We start from the raw sequence: 23,171 nt of genomic DNA, 5'->3' as shown, positions 1-23,171 counted from the left end.
CACACACACACACACACACACACACACACACACACACACACACACACACACACACACACACACACATCCGACTCCTCCCAATACCCCTCAACCCTAGCCCCATCACAAAACACCCTCCCCCTCTGTAGTCATATTGGTCCTGCGTGTAACGTACGTTCATCAATCGTAATACCGAAGGAGATCAGCTGTTACAAATCTAATTGAGAAAACATTCTTTTAACTACATCTTCTCTGTGTCTGCGGTGAATGTAAATGTGTTGAAACCAATTACCCTAAACTCATAAAGGCTACGGCTGACTCTAACTGAGACAGTATACATGGTTTACCATCTAGATTAGTAAAAAGAAAGGCCCACTCTCTGATAATAGCCTTGTTTGGAGGCAATATATTCGACGTATGTTGATGTCATCTGACATGGTAATTTAATATGTGTAATACAGCAAACAAATCCCGCAGTGCAGACTCAATGCGTCCCTCATCTTCTCGGTACAGATTCCAAGACGCTCAGCACAAGTTGCAGAAGCGGGCACAGTTGGCGGACGCCCAGTCTTTGTACACTGGCGCACACGAGTGAGGGTAGGAGTCACAGTTGCTCCACTTGTTGACACAGTTCGCCGGCAGCGTGTGACGTACTGTAGCCCCTGGCAGTATGACATTAAAACACTGTAGTATTACGAAATACTTTTTGACATTGTCATTGGTAAGGAACTTCATTATGGGTTGTGGAACGGACTGGAAAGAGAAAACTCCTCGGCCCATATATACTGGTATATTATGTCCTACACGCTATACAATATACACTGCACGCCACACGTTACGTATTCTACACAAAACACTATATAAACAGGCGGCCAAAAGAAACAAATTTACAAATAAAATTTAAAAAATTTAAAAACGCAAGTTCAAACTAAATCAATGCAAACACATCGTCCAAACAATGCTCTATGCAGAAGGTGATGCACGTCCACAGCATTAACGGATCGCCTCCGTGGTCTAGAGGTAGAGCGTCAGCCGGGAGAGTAGAATGTTCGGGTTTCGATCCCCGGCCGCGTCATACCAAAAGACGTTAAGAGATTGTACTTGTTGTTACTCTGCCTGGCGCTCGGTATCAAGGGCTAAAACAAGGACTGGTCGGCTCGGAGATTAACAATGTACACAACACACTGTACACTACACACAAGATACTACACACTACACCCCAAACTATACACATTACACACTACACATCACACACCACACACATTTTGCAACTTAGCACTATATCTACAGACTTCACCCCAAACAACATACACCACATGCCACACACATTAAACAATGCACTATATCTTCTACACACTACATACCGACGTCCCGTATCCCTCGTGTGAGAGCAAAATGTCAGTATATAATATGTCAGTATTTGATGTAAGGAGTAGCAGAACTGGACTTTAATGGATGCCTACCAGTAAATGCCCTTGTTGGTCGTGTTACCGCCACTGTCGTCTTGTCTGGAGTTGGAATCATGTAGACATTTAGAATGATCCTGAGTTGAGAGATTGGGGTATTGGGGGGAGAGGTATAGAGAGTAGGATATGGGGCGAGAGAGAGAGACAGACAGACATGCAGACAGACAAACAGAGAGACAAAAAGAGACAGACAGACAAAAAGAACGAAAACCAGTGAAACAATGGTAGGGAGTTCATGTGGAGAGACAATTATCACATATATAATACGTTAGCTTTACAACATCAGCTGTACGTGTAGCCACCTTGACACGTAATGTCAGTCTTAGACTCATTCTAATATCCCTTAGATGTGTTCAGACTTTAAGTATTGACTCCTGAAAATCACATTCATGAAACCGGTTCAGTAAATAATACAGCTCATCTTAGGACATTTGTATTTTATATATACTAACTGAAATCAGACCAGACTGACATGATTATCTACACATGAATACACATGTACATGTATACAAGTAGTATTAGTGTATCGTCGTGAGCTGACTTACTACACAGGTGGCAAGTCTTGGCACAGTACAACAGCGCCCACCTCTGTTGTGTGTCCGACTCGCAGACAGACTTATAGATGCTGCATGTTGATAGTTTGTCCTCACAGACGGGAAGAGGCGGTGTTGTTGTCGTCGTCGGTGCTGTCGTTGCTTAAATCGTCAAGATGGGACTTTTCACATTTCAATTATTTAATTAGTGAATATATATGGCTAGTATGAGACAATGAGTGTTTTTGTTCTCATCGCCCTCTGCAAGAAAAAGCGACACAGCCTTGCCATATTCACAGGAAATCTCGGCTGAAATGACTATATCAGGAGCCTGTGTTTTATTGTGATGATGGGAGGTCTTAGCGAAAAGTCTAGCGAGTCCTGTCCCAACCGTAAAAAAACACATGCAAAGGCAAGTCAATTGTTCACATAACAAACACGGGAACATGTTACAAGTCAAAACAAGGAATTACATTGGACATCATTTTTGTCACCGATGCGTCAAATTTGGAAATGTCCTTCACATGTCTACCATAGAACGTTTTGAAAGCTTCATGAGGCCATGAATGTGGTAACCTTGATCAAACAACTTGTGAGCAAGTGTCGTTTGACGCCCTTTGTACAAAGAACATGCTCGATTGTTCCTCAAAAGCTGCGACATGTAAACACCAAAAACTGGAGCTGCAGGAATATTGCAATACAGTCTTGAGGAGAATGTTTTCCGCTTGGAATCTTTGTGCATTGATCGGAACATGAAACAGATGAGGCGGTTTGTCTCCTTTATTTCTAGTTCAGGTGGGTAAATCAATGGAAGGGAATTGGCTACTTGATGGTTATTGAAGGATATCAGATCATCGATATACCTGAAGCATTAATTGAACTTCTTGGCCAAATAACATAGTGTTGAACAATGTACTATTATTTATATGCATAAAGGAACAGATCAGTAAGAAGTGGAGCACAATTGGCACACGTGGGGATGCCTACGTCTTACATAAATGTCTTTCCAAAAAGTTTACATAGATGTTATCAATGAGGAAGTCCAGCATTTTACACATTGTTTCTCAGGAATGTTAAACTGTGGCATGGTGTCTCAGTGGGCTAGCACTATGAAACCGGCATTAATCAAGTACACGCAGCCACACACATACATTCACATCCATTCTCTCTCTTTCTCTCTGTCTCTCTCTTTCTCTCTCTCTCTCACCCTCTCTCTCTCTCTCTCTCTCTCTCTCTCTCTCTCTCTCTCTCGGGGCACGGGTGGCCCAGTCGTCTAAGGCACCGCGATTCGCTGTGCAGAGTTGCATCCCCTGGACACGCCAGAAACCTATGATTGTGGGTTCGAATCCCGGTTCATCCCGATTATGTTTCTAGGTTTGTCAGCACCATACCCGTGCTCGTAGGTTTCACCGAAGTGGTAAACGTCTAAGACCTGCATCACTTCGGGCTTTCCTCCCACGTTAAGCTGACACGCCGCGATAAAACTGGAATAATGTTAAAAGCGGCGTTAAACCCAACTCACTCACTCACTCTCTCTCTCTCTCTCTCAAACACACACACACGCAAACGCTTTGGTATGTTGTTAAGGATTGTAGTCATAATTAGGCATCGGAACATTAACATGTGTTGGAGGTACATGAGCACACAGCAAAATACTTTATGTCTTTAACGATCTTGTATCCATATCTACTCTCTGTGAGTTCATTATTGATAAAAACTGCCAGTATACCATTCAAAAACAAAAATGTGTTCTTACGGATGAAAATGTGTATAATGTTAAGTTGATGATTTCCAATATTTTTATTTTAACATTTTAGATGGCAGTGCACCGACAATTGAAAGACAACTTCTTGACGTGCAGCATCTGCATGGACGTCTTTGCTGACCCCTGTACACTTGTGTGTTATCACACATTTTGTCGGAAGTGTGTCGTTAGCTACACTGAAACCAGACCATAAGCCATCAGTGCCAAGTCTCTCCTCTGTCCATTCTGTAGAAAGATGACCAAAGTTGCCAACACAAGCAGGCCAGTTGAAGAGTGGGCACAGGAGGTGAAACCCAGCTTTTTGATTCAGGGTCTCTTGGATTCATTTAATCCCAAGACAAAAGGTATTTCCGAATAGGCTACCAGTGTTGAACTCATCCTAACATTGCTACGTTCTTCTATCCCTGGTTTGTGAATTCCTTGTATGTACATTGAAAGGCTAAAGGTTATTTCGTAATATTATAGTTCTATTGTTGAAAAATAACTGACACATTTGTATGCATACTTGCAGATACCCGAAGTGCATCCTATGTAGTGATGAAGGAGCGGCACCTCCAGCAACTGCTTGGTGTGCTGACTGTGACATCAGTCTTTGTGAGGGATGCCAGAAGGCTCACAGACGTATTCCTGCCACTCGTCACCATGACGTTTCTGACCTGTCCACAGAGGTCAAAATCAACCAAAGACGCAAACCATTCTGTAAGCAACATCCAGATCAAAGCATGCAGTTCTACTGCAAAGATTGTAAGAAACTACAATGTCAGTCCTGTTGCATCCTGTATCACAGAAAGTGTGAGGCAATTCTACCGTTTGAATCCGTTATGCCAGAACTGATCAGCTGTGTTACAGGAGTTAAGGAAAGACTAGCGTCTCATTTACAAGCAACAGACAGTTTGCTAACAGTTTTAGAAACCAAACGGACTGAGGTAATAAAGAACAGAGTCACCGTTCAGTGTCAGATCCGATCCACAATCCAGACAGTCACAGAAGCCAAAATGAAGAAGGAACGACAACTCCTGGACCAACTGGATGACGCCACTGAGAAACACATCGAGCGACTGAAAACTGAAATGAAGTCTGAGGAGGTGGCCAAGCGGATGATAAGTCATCACTCTGTGATGATAGACAGAGCTCTGGAGTCTGGAAGTGAAATGGACATCTATGAGATGTACCTGTGGTGTGAGTCAGAGGAGTTTCCTACAGTATACGACCCAGATTCAGATATAAAATATGAACTGAGAGAGAAAGTATGTTTTATGCATGAGTGTGAAGAGATCTGTAACAATATACACGAGGTAAGCTTGGGTGAAATTGATACCATATATGAAGATGTGTTTGATTCTACATCGTCATCAGTTCTGCACGACACAGTGGTCATACAAACAGAAGCTGAGACAAGTTTACCTCATGTTTATGATGTGGCAGTGTTCAATGAAGGCGGTACAGACACCATAGTTGTAACTGATAATAACAACAAGTGCGTCAAATCCTTCTACACACGCAATACTCAACCCTGTCAGAGTAAGCTCTCTGTTCAGAGCCCCCCTCGGCGGATTGCAAAACTTAATGCCCATCACATGGCCATGACCCTTCCCGAGACAAGGGAGATAATAGTGATTGAAGTGAACCCTGACCTTGTTCTCCAATCATACATTTTAACGAGGAAGAAGTACTTTGGTCTGACAGCCCTGACACCGACTACCCTGGCAGCAGGATCCGGGTCGCCTCCCTGTGTGGACATCCTGGACATGGCGGGGAATGTGTTGAGGACGCTGAATCATGCAGTCATGCCCCAAGAAGTCATGTGCTATGTATGACACCAAACGGAGATGTTGTGTTTAATTATGTACCCACAGGACAACACCGAGCAATGAATCCATGCGGCATCACTGGAACAAACACAGGCGACATGCTTGTTGTTGACGACATGTCAAACAAAGTGGTTCATTTGAGTAGTTCAGGCACATGGTTGAGAGACGTTCTGACGTCAAGGGATGGCATCACTTTCCCTTACGGCCTGTACTTTGATAAGCGGAGGCGTCTGTACGTCACCAACCGCCACTGTGTGATGGTCTACAGGTTTATAACACGCACCAAACCAAGATGTACATGAAGGGTGATCTCGGTGAATGAACGAGTGAATGATTTTGTATAGATCTCACTTTGAATAGTGTTTCAGTTATATAACGTGATTGAGAAACACAACCAGTGTGAAGCCAATGTAGGTGTGTTTACTCCTACTTCCGTGGTCCGATGACTGACTGTGTTCGATCCTGATGATGAGATGATGATAGATGCATAGGTGGCGCAAGCGCATTGTTATGAAACAATATGTTTACGAAACATTGACTTTTAGAAGGTAAAATAAAATCATTTTGTTAAGCTGTGTCCCCCTTTGTATTGACATGTGCATAACAACTATTGTATTTAAAGTGTTGAATATTTTGGCTTTGACGTGATTCGATGACTTTTTTGAGGTGATAAAACAAGGCTGACAGCCTCGGTGTCAGTTAAATGTGACTGTATGCAGCCACGTTATACTGCGGCGTGGTATCTCAGTGGGCTAGAACTGTAAAGCTGGCATTATGGGACGAGAATGTTATATTGGTGGGGGATGTGTGTGTGTGTGTGTGTAGGGGGGGGGGGGGGGGGGGGGGGGGAGGGCTGTGATGGGTACACGGATGGGTAGTAGATGGGTGAAGGAGGGGTAGACTATTAGTTAGAGCGTTCACAGGTCACAGGTCACAGGTCCTAGTCCCCACATGGATTCAATGTATGAAGCCCATTTCTGGTGTCCCCTGTGGCCTAATATCATAGTAACATAATGGCTTTTTTTGTATGCGTGACTACTTCTTACTCTGCCAAACATTAAACAGCTGATTACGTCACTGTTGTTCCCGACAGCGAAACACGGTTGAAAACTGAACCTTGTTCACATTTACACAAATAACACCTAACATCGATTGTCTCAACAGAATTTGAGGAAAAGCAATAAACACAAACACCCCTGGTAAATCAAATGTGCAATTGAAGAAGGGACACTGTCATATGTAATTGGTGACTTTTTAATTGAAACATAGCTGCAATTTAGAGAAACTACAACCTTCTTCTACGCGGATGTGACACTTGCATCTGTAGGTTTAGCACCCTTATTCACAAGCATATTCTACGCCAAATAAACGGAAACATTTGCCATTAATATGTGTATGATCTGGGCAGAATATTATTTCGAGAACAGAAGCATATATGCTGTGTAAGATCCTGTTTACAATTCACGAAACATCCGTAACCGATCATATACCGTTTTATCGATTGAAGCAAACTTATTATTTACAGAAATAACCTTTGGGCAACGAGAAAGTACGTGTTATCTGTTCCCAGTGGTATATAGTGAGTTCAGAGCCTTGGCGAGGTATTAATACTGACGATGAAACGGATGTATATCTGTAAACTATTTTCCATACTTCTGATAGATAACCATGGCATTCACGACTGTTTCATGGAATTATAAGTATATGTAAATTAACCAGCTTGTCGGCAGTGTTGTGATCGCTCATGTTTTCTAAACTTGTCCTTGGATGAATGAACAAAACAGCATCAATATATATGGAAACAATATGTATTTGTAAGTAACGGGGTCACATGAGATTTTAACTACCATTTCTCCCTTCACATCACACATCGTTAACTGATGTTTGTTACAAAGACATGCGTCGCGTTCCACGAAAAAAACCAAGCGCTGAAACGATCCCTTTTCACATCGTAGAACGAGTTCCACAGTGGTGTGGTGTGTGTTATGTATTCATTTAAACAAGAAAGACAATCTGTACAAAGGTACTGACAGCACTTTTATTATGACAGAAATGTAAACACACGGATATGCATGTACATGTTAACAAATACACTTAAACTGACAGGAAGTTGTTAATGGTTTAATTATCAGTTGTATTGTATTTACAAATATATTATTATATACTTCACGGGGCAATAAGGATTTAGTTTCCAGCAGTCGCCCGAAATCCGCCCTCCCCTCCCCTCCCCTCCCCGCTAACTTAAATATACACGTAATACATGCACATTCAATAACGGAATATTTGTTTGACGGGTGACAATTCCAGTTCTGTGCATTCATTGTTCACGTACACCACATTGATGTCTCACAGTTCCACATCAATGTCAGACACAAACATCGCGAAAACCTGGTGTGGGCACAATAAAACTGCGCACCCCCCAACCACTGCCTCACATAATAGTTCTTAAACGTTCTTCTTTCTTTTAAGAAGCGGAATCGGTGCACTTAATTCGTAGGTTAAAATTAACGGGTGACAATTCCAGTTCTGTGCTGGCAGAATCGGTGCCCTTAATTCGTAGGTTAAAATAAACGTATCGGTTTTATTAGTTTCAACAAAATCAGTTAATGCACTAACGTGTCACTGGATATTCTGGTTCATCGATCACTTGATTGTCTGGTTTGTTTACATGCCGCCGTCTCGCGATACGAGTACAGCTGTGCCGCGTCAGGGACAAATACTTCCTTTGTCATGAAAATTGTGTGATTTTGCGAGTGCTACCGATAGTGCCGGACATGCTTACCCTTTTCGCGAACATCTGGTGTCATCACCCAATATCACTGGTCCATCCATATAAATTTCATAACTATTTTGCACTTCACGTCAAATTTTTATCTGTTTCGGCGGACAGTCTAGACTGATTGTTCTCTTGTATTGGAAATTCATATTTACATAAACTATTGTCACTCAGATGGTGACGTGTTCTACCAGGTACAATCGTTATGCTTCCACATCTTAGGTGTTTCTTGTAAATCTGTAGATCTTCACACAGTCACCATCTGTGACATACAGGTGCTGACTTTCAGACAGGTGGAGACAATACGGAGATGTAATACCATCACGTGACGTCAACACTTCCCTCACAAACGTCCCAGAAGCGCTGAGTTGAATCACACATTTTGCTCTGCGATCTATAACCAGGATATGTTCTGTGTTGGTTTCAGTGATTCCACGAGGGGAAGGCCTTTGCTGTTTAGGCTGATATCTGAACACAACATCTCCATGAGGAGTCAAACAGAGGACTCTGCGAGCTACGTATCCACTGCAAGACACGAGGATGTTACCCTGCCTGGTGGTACTGAGGTACTGAGGAGTTGATACAAGTTTCCTTCCATCTGTGACAGGATCCAGGGTCCTCAACACATTCCCCGCCATGTCCAGGATGTCCACACAAGGAGGAGACACGGATCCTGCTGCCAGGGTTGTCGGTGTCAGGGATGTCAGACCGTAGTACCCCTTCCTTGTAGAGATGGATGATTGAAGAACCAGCTCAGGCTTCACTTCTACTATTATTATTTCTTTAGTGTCAGGGAGAGTCACAAGATTTTACTGTTGTTTATTTTAGCAATACGTCGAGGGGCGCTTTGTAACCCCAGCTTACTCTGACATGACTTCTTGTTTCTTTTGTAGAAGGATTTCACACACTTGTTGTAATCTGTGACAACTATAGTGTCTGTGTTGTCGACAACAAACACTGCCACGTCATAAGCTTCGGGTTTTTCCTTATCATCTTCTGCATATATGTCCACTGTGTCATACAGAACTGCTGTAGATGTAGAATCAAAAACATCTTCAACAATGATATCAATCACACCTAAGTGTAGATCGTTTAGTTCCTCACACATCAAATAACGATTATGTATGAAACAAGCCTTGCCCCCAGATACATCCTCCATACCTGACTCTGGGACAGACACAGTGGCTGCCTCCTCCGACTCACTCCACAGATACATCTCACAGATGTCCACGTCACTCTCAGACTCCAGAGCTCTGCCCAGCAACTCCGAGTGTTGACGAATCATCTGCCTGGCCATCGCCTCACGCTTCATGTCTCCTTTCAGCTGTCCTATTTGTTTCTCTGTGACGTCATCTATCTGTTCAAGGAGTTGTCTCTCCTTCTTCTTTATCAAGTCAATGGCGGTGTGGGTTGCTGATCGGACCTGAGACTGAAGGCTGGACTTGTTCTCGTTAATTTCAGTACGTTTTGCTTCCTTCTTTGCAAGGCGAGTGTTTGATGTTGCTAAATCAGTCTCTAGTTTCTGTTTTACAGTTTGAAGAGTGTTTTGCATTTCAGGCAACACAGACGCAAGCGAGACAATGGACTCACACTTTCTGTGATACAAGATGCAACACGATTGACATTGTAGTTTCTTACAGTCCTTGCAGTAGAACTGCATCCTCTGATCTGGATGTTCTTTACACATAGGTTTGCGTCTTTTCTTCACCTTGACAACCCTTGACAAGTCAGATACGTCATGGTGACGGGAGGCAGGATTACGAACATGGGCCTTAAGACATCCACCACACAGCGAGACGTCACAGTCAGAACACCAAGATGTAGCCAGAGTTGCCTCCCCGTCACAATGACACAAGTTGCAGTTATTTGTTTCTAAAAAGAAATATACACATGTATTATGTTGACATGGTTTATATTTAAGGTTGTTTACAGAGAAATATAGGTTTTGTTAGGATGTACTTAGAAAGTGCTTCACATGAATATAAAACCTATCAATATGAATATATGAGCACCTATTTGCATCATCTTTATAAAGACATTTATCCTTTCCTTTATCAGTACCCATTTAAGGGGCACCAGGGGCGCAGTCCTCTAAATCTGCATGTCTGCATCCCTCAAATCCCAGAGTCGCCCTCATTATGTTTCATGGAATACAAATGAACTTGTGTATATACTTGAACTGTAAATGTGTTTAAATAATTGCTATAGCTACAAGCGAACTTGTTCAGTTGCGAAGCAACATTAAATAGATGTATATCATTTCATTGATACAATTATATTGTGATCAAATATGTCCTGTTATGTCTATTTTGTATACCTAGGTAATAGATCATATATGGGGAAGTACGAGTACGACAGTGGAGGAGCGAGATGATTGAGAAATATGGAGGCCGTTTGAGAGAGATGACGAGAGTGTGAGCAAGCTGCACAGGCAGTGTGGGATTAACGAGTGCATCAGCGTGAAATATTCAGGAAATTCTATTTTAAGTATATATATGTATATAAATCTTAAAATTCCCATTTGAGTTTTGACGTCATTTTATATGTGACAGTCACTGGCAAATGTTAACGACATGGGCACGATGTGGTCTGTCATTGTTATCTTGCAGTTCAAAATTTCTGCCAATAATTCTAGCAAAAGGAGAACGACAGGATGCAATATTTTGTCAACATATAGCTGACCAGTCAAATGTCAATTCACAATTACCAGATCACAATGTTCACAGGACGCCTCACTTTCATGCCGGAAGCATAGTGCCGAAAAATATCCGACTTCCTGTTTTAGAACATTGGACTCGAGTGCATAGTGTTATCTATTAGGTGTACTCCCGGTTTCTAAGCATTGGAAAACTTAGAACAACACAGGGATTAATGGATTAACACCTGTGGGTACATCCCACTGTCTTTTTAGGAGTGACCGACGCTCTTTAGACACACTATGATTTCAATGAATTATTTATATCATATTTGATTTCACATGATTTCCATATCACAGCACTTGCACATGATTGAATTTTACAATTAATATTCCAATATCACGACAGTTTATAATGTCTCCATATCAAATTTAAAATACAACTCGACAATTTATAACAAACCAACATGACATGACATTTCATGATCATCACAAACGTACAAAATGGGCCACTGCATCTTCAAATTCAATTGCTGACTTTCTTCCCTCGTGTAAGTGTGTCTTTTCTGCATCAAGTCTGGTCTCAAGATGTCGATACTTAGATCTCCTGGGTCTAAGCATACCCCCACCTACAAGCTGCAGGATATGGGCACCGGTGTAGGCTTGTTCTGTCTTTAAAAAGTCAATAATTCTGTAGATGTTGGGGTGGGGACTGCCCATGATGGAGGTGAGCTTGAAGTGCCAGCCCTCTACTTGGTTGGTCGTTCTTGGGCCGACGGTGTCGTGGTGATTCCAGGTACTTCGTCCATGATCGCCCTCCACCCAAACTTCAGTCACAAAGTCAGTAAATCGGAGAACTCTCACATCATGGAGAGGGGCGTCGTTGAGTGCGTTGAGCCAAACATCATCTGTGTGGGCTAGAGGAACCAATGGCAAGGCAGCAGCTCTTCTGATCAATAGGTTAACACTTTCGCTACGGCAATACTCAGTCTGCAGTCCAAACCTCTGATCATTTCACCAAATACATTGGCCAAAATGACAAAAAAACAGTTATTATAAGACCCTGGCATAAGTGCTAATTGGCGAACACGGTGTTCCCAAACTAATCCCTCTATTGTTCTACGTCTGACTGGGTTTGTTTGAAATTGTTTGATAGGCATTACATAGAAGTTGACGGATGACAAGATAGACACAATTTTATGGATAACAACTTCTTTAATACGGTGAAAAGGGACGTTTCGGTAAGAGATCCTTATACCGTTGTCAAGCAACTATAGGATCTATATACCGAAACGTCGCTTTTCACCGTATTAAAGAAGTTGTTATCCATAAAATTGTGTCTATCTTGTTTTAAGGAATGTTGAGAAACCGGGAGCACCCCATCTATTACCTGTTGCTGTTTATGTTAATCTGCTGCTTGTCACAACATATCATGCATTCCTTCTCCAGTTTGATATCTACACTGAACCGTCGCTTAATGCAATCAATTTTATGTAGTGTAGACTGCATATTGAAAGCTGTAGAGAAAACAGGTTGGGTATGTACTATTTATAGTTTGTATTTGTATAGACTGAGTAGGCTGACGGTGTAGAGTGAGAGGGTTGGAGGGTGTATTTGTATAGTGCAAAAGGTTTGCTGGATATGCGGGTCTCATAACCCAGATCTGATAACAGGTAAAGTTTGTGTGTTCAAGGGTGTTCACGTATTCAATGGAAAATACGTGACGCCATATTCTACCATGACATTGTTGAATGCTTGATTCTTATTGGTTAAAAAGAGGTTTTCTTTTTGCTACGGAAACCCCTTTCAAATATATTAAGCCTTTTCACAAAAAAACGTGAGTATGAATACATAGATAGCCTACATATCGATTCACAGAAAATGGCTGCCGATCGATCACCCCATATGAACTGTAAAACATATCTATATTTCCTCTTATACACGCTGGGTCTCTAATACCAGACAGGTCTCTAATACACGCCGAGTCTAATCTGTTTATTCAGTACATGAGTGGGCCAGCGGCCCATAGTACAATTCGGTTCACCAGACATGTATAAAAATACAACTGTGTACACCTAAATACACAACAGCAAGGCATTCATAGATAAAGAATATTACTTCTGCAAAAATGAATTCCTTAACTTAAAAGCGTGGTAAATATAACAAGCCAGACTTCTAATTGTTGACTGATGCAGAGACGACATAAGTATGTAAAATTGTTCTATTGATGGATTTACATAATATTTTTGAGGAATATATGTCACTCGGAGAGCATAATATTTTTCACAAACCAATACAAAATGGTATTCAGACTCAACATAGCCTGTTTTACAACCCATACATAACCTTCGCTGTCTTGGGATACCAAAATATCTCCCGGTTTCTATGTGGAGCGAGTGGGAGCTAGCTCTAAAACGTGCCAGTGCAACGCCAAACTTATTGATTGTAATAGCCGATAAATAAAATTCCCTGCTAAACCTAAATTTATAACAAAGATATGATGAATACTTGGGGCTATTGGTCAAAGCAAAATGCCAATCTTGTTCATAAGAGCATTTTAATCTTTGTATGAACTCATCAATAAATGAAATAGAAATAACAAGATGCTGATTTTCCCATACGTAGCCAAAGCCATAGGCGTACAAAAGTAATTTAACTCTAGAGGCCCAATTAGTCTTACCTGCTATGGCCTGCTGCACAAGCATATTGTAACTTTTTCGTGGATAACGCGAATCGGGCATCTTTAAAATCTTACACCAATAATTCAAGCATCTTTTGAAAGCATAGATATACAAAGGGTATCTCCCACACTCTCCACGCACAACATGATTGGAAGTTGCTGACTTAACTCCCATAATACGTTTACAAGCAAGTGTATGAACAACTTCAATCTCCTCGCAAAACGATAAAGATAAACCCCAAACTTCTGCACCGTAAAGAAGTACTGGCACAACTTTAGCATCAAAAATTTTAAAGAAAATATTCATAGGAGTAGGTTTAATTAGCTGTAGGGACTTCAAAAGCTTAAACAAAACCTTTTTAGCTTGATTAACAACATTAGATATATGTGCACTCCAAGATAGATTTCGAAAAAATAATACACCAAGGTATTTATATGTAGTTACACATTCCAACAATTTTCCATCGTAAACCCATTTTTCATATTTTGAAAGAACACTCCCATTTTTAAAAACTACTACTTTAGTTTTATCAATATTGACTGTTAATGAATAATCTTTACAATAACATTCTAACACATTGATTCTTTTCTGGAGACCATAAACAGTATCTGCTATGAGAATGACATCATCTGCGAAAAGTAATAAAAACAATTGAACTACATCTGGATGAAATTGGATACCATGTGCGCAACTGGATTCAATATCTATGGCAAGATCATTTATGAACAAGGCAAACAAAATGGGACTAAGGACACATCCTTGACGAACTCCCTTACGGCAGCTAAACATATCAGAAAATGAGTTATTGTATTTGACCAATGCCAAAACTTGTTTATAAATTGACTGTATACAACAGAACATTTTCGGAGAAATACCATTTTTGTATAGTACCATACGCAATTTGGATCTATCTATGGAATCAAAGGCTTTGGCAAAATCAACAAACAAGGCATAAATCACACCTCGTTTCTTAGCCAAATATTTCTCTATTACTGAATTTAAAACAAAAATATTATCAGTTGTGGAATATCCACTCCTAAAACCAGCCTGAGACTCTACTAGTCTATCATAGGATTCCGACCAAAACTGAAGTCTTCTGTTTAAAATAGAAATATAAAGTTTACTGAATACACTTAAGATAGTGATACCCCTATAATTAGTGGGAGAATTGGCATCGCCTTTCTTATATATAGGAACAATGTGGCCAACAGCCCAAGATGAGGGAAAATATGCAGAATCAAATATAGCATTAAAGAAGAATGTCAAAAAAGGAACCAGAACATCAGGAGAAGACTTAAACATTTCTGCTATCAGTCCATCATCTCCCGCAGCTTTATTATTTTTTCAATCCTGAAATCGCATCAAGCACTTCATCCTGTGAAATAGGGGAATCAAGAATACTCTGAGTTGTTTCGTCAAAATTAACATCGTCAAAAACTAAATTCTCCTCAACCTCTGAAGAAGAGTATTCACCAAATAAGTTCTTAAACTGCTGATACCAATCTCCTAGTTCTATATTAGGAGAGCGTCTCCTTCCCTCACCAGAGAGTAGCTTCAATTGTGACCAAAATATTTTGCTGTTGTGTATGCCTGTCACCATATTACTAAGAATTTTATCTTGGTAGGCTTTTCTTTTGTTATGGAGTATATTTGTATATTTATTTCTTGCATGTAGATAGTTTGAAAGTGCCAAATGATCCCCAAGTAGTCTATAAACTTTAAGCAGTCTTTGCTTTTCAAATCTAAGAAATTCACACTCTTTATCAAACCAAGGTTGCTTATCGACTAACCAAGCAGATGGGCAAAACTTACGCATACATTCTGCTGCATTACCTAATAAATCTGAGAATAAAGTTACAGCATCATCAAATTTTCCAGATAAAATATGTTCATTACACTGATCAAACACTGAAGCTGACTTGTCAGAAAGTAATACATCTCTAAATGTTGACACTTTATCTTCATTCCACACATAACGGGAGTTGTCACGCACATCTCGTGCATTACATAAGCTAGCACCCACAGAAGCCATATCACGTGACACAAATGAACACGCAACAGGCAGATGATCTGAATCTGACCTAGATAGGACATCGAAGCGGTCACATGATGTAAACAAGTCAGGGCCTGTTATGATATAATCAACAACACTCTGTCCAATATGACTTATAAATGTAAAGTCTCCTTTCCCAGCGTCCGAACCACATCGGTCATTACAAATATATAAATTTAAAGCACTACAAACATTCAATAGCACTTTACCAAAATTATTAACTTTTGAATCACACGAATGTCTCTTAATATCAATATTATCATAAATGTCCGAAAAATCATCAATCCCAAGCCTTTCGGCAATGTCACATTCAATTCCGTCGGGATCTGTGCCAGTTCTAGAGTTAAGGTCGCCACCAATCAAAATACTTTAGTCTCCAAATCGTTGTAACACGTCAAGTAGTGATTCAAAGAATAAACTTATACCACACTTCGTTGTAGCCGATTTATACCAGGTTGAGCCCTCAGGATGGACATATACACAAGCTACAATGGTGTCCTTTCCCAAACAAAATAAGCGCTTGTCCAGTACGATGAAAATTCCGTTGGGACCGGTCACACAACCTTTCACATATTGGACTAGGTGTTGTTTTATCAAAACAACCAGACCACCTGACAGTCGCCCAAAAAATGATATTTGCTCAGCTGGGATGGAGTGAGTAATATATCCGGGGAAACATAGTTGACTATCACTATGGGATGACCATGTTTCACATAAACTGATGACATCAAATTGGTGTATGAATGAGATAAAGTCAGTATCGTGGAGCTTCGATTGTAGTCCAGCAATGTTCCAGAATACAAAAGAAGTGGTTAGTCTGGTATTAGAGTTACAGTTACGGCCTTGGCCACACCCCTATCTGCGAAAATCATCTTCATTCTGTGGGTTTCGGACACTAGCTGGCACACCCGCCCTGGGCGGAGTCTTTGAAGTCGCCTGGTCTGTGTCTGGGTGGCCTGGTGGAGACTCATGACGTCTATCTGTAGTCTGCATATGTTCAACCACAAGAACCCCTTTCTTGTAATATCCGCGCTTATTGTTACGTCGTAGCTCCTGTAGCGTCTTCCGTTGAGCTATAGTCAAGTCATTTGCGATTCCGTAACCATTCTCTTTAAGCTTTGGACGGAGCGCAATCGCCCTGATTTTCAAGTCTAACGACGTGAAACGAACAATAACCGGACTGGGGCGATTTACTGTACTTGATCTAAGACGGTGAGTATTCACAATATCGCTTGGTGTGAACTTACAGTCACTGTCACTGTCACGGGCATGGTCATTAAATACCTCACACACCTCTTCTTTCAGTTGGTGTAAAGTTTCTCCGGGTTTTTGTCAAGGGCTCTCGCGAAATTAATAGACGGCGGATAGTGTCAAATAGAGGAAATACGGTAGTTTGATATCGGATGTTTGGGGCGTTCTAGGCCGCAACCCTGACTGCTTCGATGATGACATTAAACGATTTAACGAAGGCATATCTTTTGCATACAAATGAAATGTTTATGAAACTGTTAGATAAATGTTCTATGGTGACCAGAATCGGAACAATTTAAGCTATTTCCTCATTGAAACAACCGACAATGAAGTAAAATATAACATTATAAAAATTGTTTGAAAAAAACAACATCACATTAGCAGGGACAGTTAGTCAACGTGTTAATGTTGAACAGCATCACACTGTGCATCAATACTGGGTTGTCTTCTGGTTTCCTGTAATTCTTTAACAGCACTGTTACTGTTAACAATTTCTTTGGCAGCCATATCTGAGAGTGCAGTGCAGATACAGTGACAACCGGGACACGTTAGGACGGTTCTCATTTCAGGGTGGGGAGGCATAATTCAAAGATTCACACATTCAAAATAAGTTAAAGAGTGATACCTGATAAATTTTGTTGAGAAAATACTAATTATTCATTTGTTTGGTAACTTTTTCTGAAACCCACGAACAGGTATTTTCATATTGAAACAACCGACAATGAAAGTGAAATATAACATAATAAATTGTGTTTGAAGACATTTTATTCGTGACAATATGGTGTTTACAAACATTTTTTCTGATCGATATCCATTGCCATCTCCGTCAACCACCACCATTAGAATTTGGCAGGAGGGAATTTGAAAGTCCATCAGAAAACACTCCCTTTCGAAAGTCCACGAAAACAATGTCCCAACTGAAGTGACAGCTTATCAAACTTGATGAAATTCATTTCAGAACACGCACAATTATGGAAATTATACACGACCTTCTATTTCCGGACCAGAAATGTCTAAGTTCTGTCACTATTTGGCGTTGGATCCGTGAAATCTTGAAATTGACCGGTCACACCATGCAGATTCCTCGTTTCAAAATATCCGGCTCGTCTGCAGCCTAAACAGCGGCTGTTCAGTCATACTCAGTTCCATTAGTAATCATATGGATGTACCAGCAGGCTCGATCAAGCCCAGTAAATCTCTAGGTAAATGTTGAACCACATCATAGATCGGGGTTGTCATCTTGCTTCTTTTAACTAGATCAAGTTAATGTAAACACATGATTGTCAGCCATTGACAGCTGTGAGGTGTGAGTAACCGTGATTTAGGTAAAGTTCTGCCACATCCAAGTTCGGGGTAGAGAGGCATTTACTTTGATGTTATTATTGCTTACTTGGGGTAATTGCTATCTAACTAATAACTTCTAGACATATTAAGTGTATATTAGAATGTTAATTCATAAAGTTTGCTGTAGAAATATATTCGTTTAGCATTTTAAAACCTTTTTTCTAGTACCCGTCACCCCTACCATAGAAATGATGGCATGTTCGATTTCCAAGAAATACCTCTCTCACAAATTTCCGAGAAACGACAGCCAAGTCCACAGTGTTCAACAGTGTGCAACAGTTTGATAGAAGTTAAAACATCTCTCTTTGGATTTTGTTAGGAGTGTTATTTGTCAACTTCGTTTGAAAAACTATGTGTTTTGAACACTTATTATGAACTACTCACGACTTTGGTGTTTTTTAATCTTGAACTTTTGTAATATTTGTTACATATATAACTACCTGTGACCACTTTTCGGAATGTTCTAAGATCGCGGACATGTGCACCTGTGTTATTACGCGTTGCAAGAGAGCACCCTGTTCAAAGCGTTGTTGCCGTCATGGTAGTCCTGCACCATGACCGTGGAATATATATATTTTTTTTGGAAAAAATAATAATCTAGAAATGCATACAAAAGCAAGTCTAGCCAGCTCAAGCTAGCTCTATTCCACAGCATAGGGATTTTTTTATTTTTAGAGTCAAGAAGGACATTGTGTAATATAAGATTTCAGAGACTAAATGTTAGTCTACCGTCATGGTAGAATGGAGATAAACCTACTGTGTTTTGAAATTTGATGTAGTCCCACTGTGGAATAGATACCTCTTTATTATAATTTTGAACCGAGCGCTTTAGCAAAAAACAAAGTAGGTTTATCTCCTTATTGTGATGCGTGCATTGAGGTGAGGTGAAGTGAATATTGCACTTAGTTATGTGTGGCTGCTGGTACTTGTCCGGACGAATGCGATATTTTCGTGCTAGCCCACAGAGATATCACTCCGCAGTTTAACATGAATACCTCACTCAGACTCCTAAGCCGACTAGACCTTGTTAAGCCAGGCAGGGTAAAAACAACTCTCCGGTCGGACGCTCTTCCATCAGACCAGGGAGGCGGTCTTAAGTGAAGTGGGGTTTAACGTCACGTTGAAGATTATTTCATATACACAGCGACGTGCATGCACCTACGTGTGTGTCGGAGATTTGCTGCTTGTATTGGAATGTTAATACAGTTTACATTAAAAAGCTAGATTGTCTTTACTAATCAACATATTCATTAATGGTATCTGACCCAATGTCGCAAGGATTTGAGTTTAGCAGAGATTTCTTATGAATATGGAAAGGGTTTTGTCTTTTTTATTTGTTGACTTCGCTGATGTATCTCACCATGTGACCTTCATATGAATGATCTCACGGCACTGAAGGATGTAGGGTGTACATATGTTCCGATACCCGTGTCTATACGTAGATCAACTACCCCGCTCTGTTTTCACTACAGCTGTTCACCACTTGTATATTTATATATCTAACATTTAAGTAGGTCCACATAAAAGTAGTGTACACTCCTGAGAGAAACGGATGCTTAACAATCTGTTCCCGCTGAGACCTATATACGCATAGCAATGCCAAACAAGTCATAGATCGTATATCATAAATGTCTTACCTGAAACAAGCGTTCTCATAGAGAAATGCAGACCGTATAACTTTGTGTACACCAATTGAAACATGTTTAAACTTGACAAACAACAAATAAAAGGCCCACTGTGGGGAGCCACTGATCGAATCATGTTGATACATGTAAGTGTAACTATGTCAGTGCACCGATAAGACGCACGTCTCAGTGTACTGAGCGATATGATCACGTCATGTTATGCCTATTCAACATAACTACTTCTAAACAAACACAGAAAATAGACTCACACACAAAAGAAACGCAAGTCGAGTATGCAGTATACATGTTATTTATTTTCAACAGTAAAGACAAGAAATACTTATAGGGCAAGATTGACATTAAAATTTGACTTAAGACAGTTTAATGGATTAAAAGGCAGATGACTTAATTGTTTTTTCGAATGTTAAGGGCTTACACAGTTTCGGGTCAATACCAAAAATGTCAGTCAATACCTGGTGTGACCACCATTAGCATTGATCACTGCCACACATTTCCTGTACATTGAGTGGATCCGACGATTTGTGAAGTCCCTAGGGATCCTCCTGCACACATCCAGAGCAGCTGTGCGTAGTTCATCGGCAGTTGTAGGGACTGGGCGCACATTGTGCAGACGCCTTTGAACCTCATCCCACAAGTGTTCGATGGGGTTCAGGTCAGGGCTGAGGGCTGGTCATGGTAGATAACGGATGTTGTGTTGTTGCAGAAAGGCCATGGTAGCTCAGGCAACTTGGCGACGAGCGTTGTCCTGCTGGAAAATGTGTTGTTGATGTGCAAAAAATGGAAAAATGATCACGTGGTCGATATACCGCTGAGCAGTGACGCCGTGTCCCCGACCTTGACCAACATTCAGAAAGCACATGGGTCCAAGTCTCGCATTAAGTCCAATCCCTGCCCATATCATGACGCTAGGTCCACTCTATGGACCCCTTTCAACAACGTTTCTGTCAGCGAAATGATCACCTCGACGCCGCCAAATTCTGACTTCCGTCTGCATATGAGACACAAAAGCGACTTTCATCAGAGGTGATGACACGCCTTCACTCACGATGACGCCAATTGTGATGACCCTGTGCCCACAGAAGTCCTGCTTGTCGATGCCGTGGTTGGAGAACAGGATGACGTGCTGGTCGGCGACATCTGCGGTTGTTGGAACGCAGACGTCTGATCACAGTGTCCCAGCTAATGTGACGATTATGTGTTCCTATGGTCTGCACTTTCACTTGCAGTTATGAACTGATGTCGCTGGTGTTGACGGGTAATCTGCCGATCTTGCCGAGGTGTGGTGATCCTAGGACGGCCGCTCCGAGGAAGGTCATCTGTGGTCTAGGCATTGTATCGATGCAGGAGACGGTAAATTGTGGTTATGTTAACGTTGAAATGACGGGCAACATCTTGGACAGACCCTCCAGCTTCCAAACGTCCGATAGCTTTGTTTCTCTGCATTTGTGTTAAGCGTGGCATTGTTGACCAAGGAGTGGTAGGTCCAAGAATCGGCCCAGTTTTATAGCAACTACAGTTCGTGACAGTTCGTGCATTTTCGACTTCGGGAGAAATGGGTGCATGATACCTACATATTCATTGAAATGGTGCGTTTTGGCGATTCTTTTTTTATGTTGCGTTTTTACTGGGGGCTTCCAAAATGCAACCAAAAATATTGATAACACCATCAGGCTTCACTTCATGCTAAAACTCGTATCAGTTTATGGTTCCGTCTTTGCGTTTCTTTTGCGTGTGAGTATACGTATGTATTCGCTGGCCTCATTCTCAATGAAGGCTATTTACAGGGAGAAGATATATAGTGTTGGAATTACCATGTGACGTAAACGATTTTAACATAGTTTAAACTTATTAATGACCGGCACTATAGTTCAAACGAATTGATATTAAAAATGTTGTGATAATGTAACTAAATACACAATAGGTATGCGTACAAAATAACAATGCATATAACACCTGTAAGAAGTCGGTTTGGTTTTGGAGGAGAGACCGAAGTGATGCATACTTTTACCATTTCGGTGAAACCCACCGGCAAGGGTATGGTGTTCCTACATATGCAATCTACAACACGTATTCTAGCACTGAGATGCAGAGGTCAATGCGATGGATATTGGCAGTATTGTTCTCTCAACTACTGTGATACCATGTCAAGTATACGTGGTGTTCTGTTGAAATATCATACGGATCAAAAATTATATTTTATTTATTGTACCATGGGGAATTCTTTCTGATCTGAAATTACACCGTTCATTTTTTAAAAAAAAACATAAGAGAAAAGAAGTCTAGACAAACTGTATGGCTAGCCGGTGACCCACGAGTCAACTACTGCTGTTCCGCCATGTAGCAATCCCGTGTCCACCAACCACTCCTACAATAATGATTTACGATTGAATGTATACGAATTTCTGTTTATGTCACAACCGTAGGCGTAATGAAACCTCAAAACCAGATCAATAATAACCGAAATGACCGCATTTCAGTTCAGTTTTCATATAATTATCATATACTGATATTCCAAGGTAATACAAGTATGTGTATTGCGGTCTGAATGATCATGAAAACAATAAATGCAACATGATAGGTCATGATGACCTGAAGTCTGTGTACAATATTATGTGTGTGTCATGCTGTTTTTCAATAAAAAATCAATTTAAGTTAGTACTCCCATGTGGCAAGTGTTCACATGTCTGTCTTCTCAACAAACAGCTTCAAGAAAAGCCTGCACACAGCATGCCTATCAACTATCAGTGTTTGAGGTAAACCCATTGATCCTCGACCTTATAGGTGTCGTGTGTAGAGCCCTTACAGCTACGTGTAACATGAGCCTTAATTCACAACAAACCACACACGCACGTAGCTGGGCGAGACTCACCAAACCGACATTTGTCTTTATGAAGAAAATGATTGTTTCCTTCAAAATTATTGGTATATTATGCTCATCGACAGACTCTATATGTTGGGCGTTTCTTCCGCACTTTTCCTTTTTAATGACTTACCATCCTGTCGTTTACACTGCACCATTCCCATATTTATAAAAGTAGATGTTGTCTTTATGATTCGCAGATACCCCACAGCTAAAGATAGGACATGTAAAGTAAAGCATTGTTGCTTGTTGGCTACATATACGTACCCCTAAAGAGAACTATAAAACTAAAACTGTCACCTGACACCCAACTGCAGACTGGTATCTGACACAGGGTAGCACTACTGTCATTATTCGTAAAATAAGAGCAC

At 40.8% G+C, this 23,171-nt stretch overlaps 2 protein-coding genes across 2 annotated transcripts; one reads left to right on the top strand and one right to left on the bottom strand.

Annotated features, from left to right (window-relative positions):
• Positions 1-3,978: 3,978 nt before the first annotated feature.
• Positions 3,979-5,560, top strand: LOC124121390. Its single transcript, XM_048391939.1, has 2 exons — positions 3,979-4,016; positions 4,255-5,560. Exons 1-2 carry the CDS (start codon positions 3,979-3,981, stop codon positions 5,558-5,560), a joined length of 1,344 nt encoding a protein of 447 aa, XP_048247896.1.
• Positions 5,561-8,964: 3,404 nt separating this feature from the next.
• LOC125377861 (protein wech-like) lies at positions 8,965-10,308 on the bottom strand. The gene has a single exon (XM_048391923.1). The coding sequence runs from the start codon at positions 10,015-10,017 to the stop codon at positions 9,130-9,132; it is 888 nt and encodes a 295-aa protein (XP_048247880.1). The 5' UTR covers positions 10,018-10,308; the 3' UTR covers positions 8,965-9,129.
• Between the last annotated feature and the right edge of the window lie 12,863 nt (positions 10,309-23,171).

This window comes from Haliotis rufescens, unplaced genomic scaffold (genome assembly GCF_023055435.1).
Source record: "Haliotis rufescens isolate VD_foot unplaced genomic scaffold, xgHalRufe1.0.p SCAF_102, whole genome shotgun sequence".
In the NCBI taxonomy this organism is placed as follows: Eukaryota; Metazoa; Mollusca; class Gastropoda; order Lepetellida; family Haliotidae; genus Haliotis; species Haliotis rufescens.
The sequence above is the reverse complement of the archived record's forward strand: the minus strand, read 5'-3'. Positions and strand labels throughout refer to the sequence as shown.